This window comes from Coregonus lavaretus, assembly GCF_964263955.1.
Source record: "Coregonus lavaretus genome assembly, chromosome: 15".
Classification (NCBI taxonomy): domain Eukaryota; kingdom Metazoa; phylum Chordata; class Actinopteri; order Salmoniformes; family Salmonidae; genus Coregonus; species Coregonus lavaretus.
In genome coordinates this window covers 29,021,077-29,030,429 of record NC_140002.1, presented here as the reverse complement: position 1 = coordinate 29,030,429, position 9,353 = coordinate 29,021,077, and the positions used below count along the sequence as shown (strand labels likewise).

The 9,353-nt window shown below is 41.1% G+C and overlaps 1 protein-coding gene across 1 annotated transcript; it reads left to right on the top strand.

Annotated features, from left to right (window-relative positions):
• Positions 1 to 855: 855 nt before the first annotated feature.
• LOC311142509 (gamma-sarcoglycan-like) lies at positions 856 to 9,271 on the top strand (the record flags this gene model as incomplete). Its single annotated transcript, XM_084178169.1, has 7 exons — positions 856 to 1,053; positions 1,638 to 1,739; positions 1,856 to 1,946; positions 6,260 to 6,379; positions 6,567 to 6,639; positions 7,669 to 7,792; positions 8,077 to 9,271. 7 exons carry the CDS (start codon positions 856 to 858, stop codon positions 8,248 to 8,250), a joined length of 882 nt encoding a protein of 293 aa, XP_084034295.1. The 3' UTR covers positions 8,251 to 9,271.
• Positions 9,272 to 9,353: the final 82 nt, after the last annotated feature.

Here is a 9,353-nt window from a genome sequence, read left to right as displayed (position 1 = left end):
CCCTAGTGTCATGCTGCATCTTGGTTTGCATTAAGTGCAAGTAACTTATGTTATTTGAAGATCAGAAGTATTTTTGTTGCTATGTTATGAAAATATGCAATACATCCCCTGAACATGAGTCAGGTGATGTAAAAACCAGCAATCACTTAAAGTTATATTATGGAAAATGAAGATTTCTTTTTAACCAATGTGACCACTTATTCCCATAGATAATTGTTCCTCTGTGTCAGTGGGGGGAATACTGAACTGCTCATTAGGATGCTGAACAGGAACTGAACTGACATAATTACTGGGGAGATTTAGCAGAGGAGCGCCTCCACTTGTATAATCAACTATTTTTCAGGGGTTCTTCACAACAAGATCTCATTAGTGTTCAGTGCTGTTCACCCTTTTTGGAGGGAAAGTTATCATTTCATCTAATCTCGATCCCATCCCTCATTTAAAGCATGTTATGTATAGATTGAAAAATGCAAAGTTCACAAATAAATGTGGGCTTTTGGGTCTCATATCCACTCTAAAAATATTTTCATCATACTGCAGAGATGCCATAAATTAAAGGCTTCTAAACATTTGAAATTCAAATTTACTGGGCTTCTGCTCAAAATTCAAATTACCACCCAGGATAATCTCTCTCCCACCAGTTTCTAAACAAGGTATAATCATTTTTTAAATCTAAATAAAGTAATAATGCAACAGCAGATTACATGACTTCAATGCAATGTGGTCACACATACAGCAGCACATTATTGTACATATTTTACTTGTACACATAACATTTGGTTTCACCTCTTTCTGCTATGTTCCCCAAAGTTGTAGCCTATTCTGCATCGGTGCTGTAACTGTCCTCCTCAGCTGATGGTTTTGCAGCAATACCCCCCACCAGCAGAGGTAACTGAAGGCCCTGACACAGAGGAGCAGTATGATGACCACAGGCAGGAGATATATGGCTGGAGGAAGCTCTGCCTCTACCTGCTGGCACTGCTCCTGCTCTCTACGCTGCTGGTCAACATTGCCCTGACCGTCTGGATCCTCAGGGTCTCCTGTCTCAACACAGTGAGTGCATCCCAATACTATTTTCTCGATTCCTCTCTTCTCACCGCCTCAAATGTCAGGGGTACCAAGAAGAGCATGGGGGGGGGGGGGGGGATCTGAGGTTCTTCCTCCAATACTATTCTCGCTTCCCTCTGATGTTTTGAGGAGGAGGCCAGGGGAGAGGATGCATGGAATCAAGTTAAATACTTCTGAGATTCACACAGTGAGTACATGCTCTGTCTGATCTGCTCAGTTCAGTATCACTGGGTTACAGTGATAAAACTGTCACTTTATTAGTACAAGAGCGGTTGCTTATTACTGGACATCCTGGATGAGAGCCTGTCTTGAAATAGGTTTGAGGATTGTCCCCCCCCTCTCATTTTACAAATGGCTTTATCTACAATGAAACACAGGTACTCATTTGTACACCTTTGTTTAATTAAAGACCGTCGAGGCATGTTGGCTGCATCACAAAACACTTCAGAGGTACGATAACAGAACTTTAACTTCTCTGGAGGAGAATATCGGCATAGCACAACAACAAGCGAGAAAGAATGACCAAACAGAGTTTGTATTAAAAGTTGATTTCCTCCTGACGATTTTAGGAAGGAATGGGGCAGCTGAGAATAACATCGGATCGGGTGAGGCTTGATGGAGTGTCCGAGTTCCTCTTCTCTCTTTATGCCCAAGAGATACACTCCATACAGGTAAACTAAGTCAAGTGGTTTACATTGAACATTTACATGTCCTCCTGTTTCCTTGAATTATCTGCTTACGTCATCAGAGTGACACTGCACAAAAATGCTGTTCTCTTGCTTCACAGGACACCTCCCTTCTTATCCATTCTGAGTCCCAGAATGTCACACTCCAAGCCTGCAATGGGAAAGGAGGTGTGTTAGGTAGCCTTACTCTGGGTAAGAGTCCACCTTTGAGTGACGGAGTTAAGAACGTACCGTAAGTTCACTCCACAGCTAGCTTGACAGAGCCATCCAATTGGTACCTTTTGGGTGTCTCAAACCATTGGAACGTTGTCAAGGAGGGCGGTCACGTGTTGGGAAAGCAGAGGTCCTGAGTTCGAGCTAGGTGTGAGCCGAATATGGGGGAGTGGTACTTGCTAAGCAAGCAACGTGACATTTGCTACATCTTTAATAACAATTGGATTTATAGTGGCTTGCAAAAGTATTCACCCCCCTTGGCATTTTTCCTATTTTGTTGCCTTACAACCTGGAATTAACATAGATTTTGGGGGGGGGGTTGTATTTTTTGATTTACACAACATGGCTACCACTTTGAAGATGCAAAATATTTTCTATTGTGAAACAAACAAGAAATAAGACAAAAAAACGTGCCCCCCCCCCCCCAAAGTCAATACTTTGTAGAGCCACCTTTTGCAGCAATTACAGCTGCAAGTCTCTTGGGGTATGTCTCTATAAACTTGGCACATCTAGCCAATGGGATTTTTGCCCATTCTTCAAGGCAAAACTTCTCCAGCTCATTCAAGTTGGATGGGTTCCGCTGGTGTACATTGTCCTGCTGGAAGGTGAACCTTCGTCCCAGTCTCAAATCTCTGGAAGACTGAAACAGGTTTCCCTCAAGAATTTCCCTGTATTTAGCGCCATCCATCATTCCTTCAATTCTGACCAGTTTCCCAGTCCCTGCCGATGAAAAACATCCCCACAGCATGATGCTGCCACCACCATGCTTCACTGTGGGGAGGGTTTTCTCGGGGTGATGAGAGGTGTTGGGTTTGCGCCAGACATAGCGTTTTCCTTGATGGCCAAAAAGCTCAATTTTAGTCTCATCTGACCAGAGTACCTTCTTCCATATGTTTGGGGTGTCTCCCACATGGCTTTTGGCGAACACCAAATGTGTTTGCTTATTTTTTTCTGTAAGCAATGGCTTTTTTCTGGCCACTCTTCTGTAAAGCCCAGCTCTATGGAGTGTATGGCATAAAGTGGTCCTATGGACAGATACTCCAATCTCCGCTGTGGAGCTTTGCAGCTCCTTCAGGGTTATCTTTGGTCTCTTTGTTGCCTCTCTGATTAATGCCCTCCTTGCCTGGTCTGTGAGTTTTGGTGGGCGGCCTTCTCTTGGCAGGTTTGTTGTGGTGCCATATTCTTTCAATTTTTTAATAATGGATTTAATGGTGCCCCTTGGGATGTTCAAAGTTTCTGATATTTTTTATAACCCAACCCTGATCTGTACTTCTCCACAACTTTGTCCCTGACCTGTTTGGAGAGCTCCTTGGTCTTCATGGTGTCGCTTGCTTGGTGGTGCCCCTTGCTTAGTGGTGTTGCAGACTCTGGGGCCTTTCAGAACAGGTGTGTATATATACTGACAGATCATGTGACACTTAGATTGCACACAGGTGGACTTTATTTAACTAATTATGTGACTTCTGAAGGTAATTGGTTGCACCAGATCTTATTTAGGGGCTTCATAGCAAAGGGGGTGAATACATATGCACGCACCACTTTTCAGTTATTTATTATTTAGAATTTTTTGAAACAAGTTATTTTTTTCATTTCACTTCACCAATTTGGACTATTTTGTGTATGTCCATTACATGAAATCCAAATAAAAATCAATTTAAATTACAGGCTATAATGCAACAAAATAGGAAAAACTTCAAGGGGGTTTAATACTTTTGCAAGGCACTGTATATAGTGCTTTTATTTGACCCAAAGGCGCTTCCAAGGAATCAAATCCAAAATGAGTATATACACTGAACAAAAATATAAACGCAACATGTAAAGTATTGGTCCCATGTTTCATGAGCTGAAATAAAAGATCCCCAACATTTCTCTCAAATGTTGTGCACAAATTTGTTTACATCCCTGTTAGTGAGCATTTCTCCTTTGCCAACATACTGTAATCCATCCACCTGACAGGAGTGGCATATCAAGAAGCTGATTAAACAGCATGATCATTACACAGGGGCACCCTGTGTTGGGGACAATAAAAGGCCACTCTAAAATGTGCAGTTTTGTCACACAACACAATGCTACAGATGTCTCAAGTTTTGAGGGAGCGTGCAATTGGCATGCTGACTGCAGGAATGTCCACCAGAGCTGTTGCCAGGGAATTTAATGCTCATTTCTCTACCATAAGCCGCCTCCTAGAGAATTTGGCAGTGCGTCCAACCGGTCTCACAACCGCAGACCACGTGTATGGCGTCATTTGGGCAAGCGGTTTGTGAACAGAGTGCCCCATAGTGGCGGTGTGGTTATGGTATGGGCAGGAATAAGCTACGGACAATGAACACAATTGCATTTTATCGATGACAATTTGAATGCACAGAGATACCATGATGAGATCCTGAGGCCCATTGTCGTGCCATTCATCTGCTGCCATCACCTCATGTTTCAGCATGATAATGCACGGCCCCATATCGCAAGGATCTGTACACAATTCCTGGAAGCTGAAAATGTCAAATTTCTTCCATGGCCTGCATACTCCCCAGACATGTCACCCAGTGAGCATATTTGGGATGCTCTGGATCGATGTGTACGGCATCGTGTTCCAGTTCCTGCCAATATCCAGCAACTTCGCACAACCATTGAAGAGGAGTGGGACAACATTCCACAGGCCACAATCAACAGCCTGATCAACTCTATGCAAAGGAGATGTGTCGCACTGAATGAGGCAATTGATGATCACACCAGATACTGACTGGTTTTCTGATCCACGCCCCTACCTTTTTTTGAGGTATATGTGACCAACAGACGCATATCTTTTTTCACAGTCATGTGAAATCCATAGATTAAGGCCTAATTCATTTATTTAAATTGACTTATATGAACTGTATGTAACTCAGTAAAATCTTTGAAATTCTTGCATGTTGCGTTTATATTTTTGTTCAGTATATATTTTTACTTTCCAAATGACACTTTTGGGGTTCAATAGATGACTGTGATATGAACTGTGAGCTGTGAGTTTCTCTGTGGCTCTGATAAGATGCAGACCTACTGGACTTCTAAATGGATTTATGAGAAATGGACATATCAATAAAGGCTAGGGGCAACTCTGAAGAATCAGAAAGGATAGCTTTAATGTATTCAAATCAAAATGCCATGGATGGGATGCCTCCACATGAGCCCTAAAAAATATGGGCTCATATATTAAATGTATGATGAATACTTTATTTCCCTACATTTGATGGCTATTATAAAGACCCTGTGTGTGTTTGACTAAAGCCCTAAAATGTACCCTTATTCATACCTTTCATTAACACTCTGAAATTCTGGCACAATTCCATATAATAAAATATTTAAAATATAAGAGGGTGAGAGCAGATGTCAACAGTAATTATCTCCCAATTTAATGTATTCGTGATCATTGCACTTTAAAATGGCAGTGTCCTCTCCTTGTACTATATGCCTCATGAGTGAAATATAAATGTGTTTCGGTAATGACCCTCATTAAGCTTACCGTATACTTCCCAGTCGAAACAGTTTGTGCATATGTCACATTTTGGTTCATTTTGGTCTTCTGCAGGGTTTTTTTGGCTGTTTGTGCACACACATTTTTTTCGTGAGGCAAGTCGGAATTCAGTAGCTGAAGACTACGCCCCTTCATCTGTGATTGGTCAACAGTACTACTCCTAGTAGGAGTGGGAACTGTTGACGGGAAGTGTTTGTTGTCATTCAACGAGAGACGACTAGTTTTCATGCACATTTTTTCACTTGAGAAATACTGCACCAAATATGTTAGATGTAAAATTACGCGACTAAGACCACTTTCTTGTTTTATCTCAGATTTATTTGGACTATTTTTAGGAAGTGTATACTGGCTATGTTGTTGCTACGGTGCCTTAAGTGGGACAAACAATAATATTGTCGCTTCTTTCTCGTTTTTCAAGCAAAGGTCTTTTAAGGGAGTATGTGAGCCACAGACGTTCGCTTCGCCTAGCCGAGATATGCTAAGAGCAAACCGAACCTAAGTATGCGGACGCCTTTAGCCAACTCAATGGATCCCATTTATGAAGCACCTTTCGTTTAAGAATCTTTATGTGTTTTTACATATTGGGGTTAACTCACATCTCCCACTACTTAATGTATGTATATGTGGGTGACAGAACATTTCTGTTCTGTTGCATCAAAATGCTATGTGGGTAGATGTCTAGGGAACATTTGAACTCAAACCACTGTGTGCATCTATTTACTTAAAAGTGTTAAATGTCTGTGTTTTAATCACTTTGATAATATAATTGATTATTTGTCTTTAGGTCCAAAGATCATGGAAACCGTAGGACAACATTTTGAGGTGATGTCGAGCACTGGGAAATTGCTATTTTCAGCTGGTACAGAACAGGTGGTTGTTGGAGCAGATAAACTAACAATTACAGGTATGTAGACATTTCACACTATTCAGAGAGACAGTCCAACTTTGTTGAATCATAAAACATCATATGCTAGTTTTGTCTGATGTAACTAAGGGATGTGGCAATACATACTGTATCTGCATACTGATTCACATGTTACTATAAGAACATAATCTAAATTGGGCAGTGCTCCTACATTTGTGTTCTACAGGGTCTGATGGTGCTTATTGTGAACATTCCATAGAGACATCCCTGGTCAGGGCAGAGCCTTCCAAGGACTTGAGGTAACTTTGAAACTTTGAAACCTAATGGGAGTTTTTCCTGATCATAGTGGAGAAAGGCCTTTGCTTTTCTTGTATTGTTAAATTAGACTTATGATAATATTGTAATCTATTTGTTGTAACAGAAATTATCCCACCTTTGGTAAACACATACCTTAAGTGATTAATGAGAATTGGACATTTTACAATTACCATATCTATCACACAGCAGGGCAACATTTCCCAAGACGTCTTCTCTCCTCAATATAAATGTCCCAGGCTGCAGCCCAGGTGTAACAGGAACAACAGTCCCCTGCGCTGGGGGTTCTGAGCAGCATGTGTCTCCTGTGCCATTGTTATCTCTCCCTCCAGCTTGGTTCCCCCAGTGTGTGGCCCTCAGAATGCACAGTGCTCTGCTCCTTCTCTCCCTCAGCATACAAAGTGTCCTACCTTATAACGAATCCTAATCCTAATGCCACACACTCCATGTGCTGCCAGTGGGTGGGAGTAAAGACCTCTGTTCTCTTGTGTACATGAGTGGGCAGACCAATAAGTTGGGACTTATGTATTCTGAGGCTTTACTGTTGATGTAAAAAGATCACGTAATGCTTTTGTAGAAATAAGGAAATCCAATTTACATATTTAATTAAGATAAGAGGTATCAGAGGGGTATTAAGCTGGTTTCTGATTTGGAGGGATCCAGGGGTCTCATAGCAACAGCTTGGAGATGCTGGGTATAAATAGCCCTGTCATTGGCTCATATTGTTAGGTGAAAACCCGAGTGAAGTTGCCCACAGTTCTTCCAGCCTCTGCCAACTAATGCAATTCAAACATGTTCTGAATTCTAATTGATAACATAATTGAATTAATTTTCATGTAGAATTAATAAATGTTCTAAACTGGTAATGTTTGGATTTTCTGCTACCTAAAGGCTTATCGTTGTACATGCAAATAATTAATAAGTCCTATTCCACCTTTAAGTGTGAAGTATGCACCACTTGTGTCCATTATCTTATATATTTTACTGTATACTCTGTCTTTCTGTGTGGTCAGGCTAGAGGCCCCCACCCGTTCCCTCCACCTGGATGCTCCAAAGGGAGTCCATATCAAAGCAGTGTCCGGCAGTGCCCAGGCCGTGTCCAGAATGGACATCTCTCTACTCTCTATGGATGGAGTGGTAAGAAAGAGGCTGGGGGTAGAACAACTAAATCTAGGATAGCATACATGCCAACACTTAACTTCAGTGTCCTGATTACAATACTTATTACACTGTATTTACGAATGTATTTGCATTGGAATAAGGACACTGTAAAGCAGTGTTTCCAAATATATTTCTTATTATTAGCAACAACAAAAAAACATCAACTGTCTTCTTTTAATTCAATGTGCCCAAACGAATAATGAATGGTGCATCATAGTGTGTAGGCTATCAGTTTAAATTATTTCCCCCTCTTTCTGCAGTTGATTCTGGATGCTGAGATGGTGCGGCTGCCCAGGTTACCTCTGAGTGGAGAGGGAGAGAGAGGAAGTCCTGGGGAGCAGCTGTATGAAGTGTGTGTGTGTCCTGATGGGAGACTATACCTGTCCAAGGCTGGTCACACTTCCACCTGCCATGACAACAGTCACAAGTGTTAACAGAACACACTCCATTATCTACCTGGGATTGTCTTTATACAGAATATCATCATAGATATACAGTCTCGCCTGAAATGTATGCAAAATGCCTTTTTAGAAAAATGTAAAGAAACATGTACATGCATGGTGATTGACTCTAGTGGCCACTTAAAATGCCACCCAACTCTGCTGCTTGTTTTGTCTGGGAAAAGTTGAATGCATTTGATCATGCAGAGTTTACAGATGTGAAGATTGTTCACAATGTTCAGAGGGATCTTGATGCGCTAGTATCTGGTGACGTCAAGGTAGGCGGCAACATAATTATTTGAAAAAGTAGCCTACCCATGTCTGCGCAAAATACTGACTGGGTATTTAGGAGTGGGACACCATATACTCTAGGAACCCGTTATGGAATAAAGGCTGTTGCCTGCATATGTCAGGTCTGCCAGATATCTACTTCTATTTATGTAGGCCTACTTAATAACTTATATCAATGAAGATTGGACGTATCAGAAGATGGACCATTTCATCGCATTATTATGAGCGTGGGTGGTATGAAAGTACTAGCCTATTGATTCCCATCCAGGTATTGGCAGAAAAATAAAAGTATTACCTAACTCTGAGACAAAATGGTTAACATGGAGTGGAAGCTAAAGAAGATTCTGTCCCTTTTACTGGAGCTGATTATTTTGTGCTATATGGTAAGGCATAATGTTTTTCATTTACACATTTACGAGTGGAGTTTTTCATTTGTTGTAGTGAATCTGAAGTTTGAGTGATGCCCTTGGGCAGTTCATGGAACAGCAGAGGAGGATAGAGAATGCAGGCAGTGTGGTCCTGGACAGGAGCTATCTATAGTGAGTAGTCAAACTTGGTATCTCCTGTCAATATTATTGATACAACCAGTCATGCTATTGTAGAAATATAATGAATGTCTTTCTTGTCACATACTGTGTTCACATACCACATTTATCCTATTTATCCTAACCCATACATAGTATCCTGTTTATGTTTTGAATTAAAAATAAATGCATAGGCTACTATATTTGTGCCAAGTATTCAAACTGTCTTACACAGCATCACACTATGTCTCCCAGAAATATGAATTTCAATCAGACACAGGT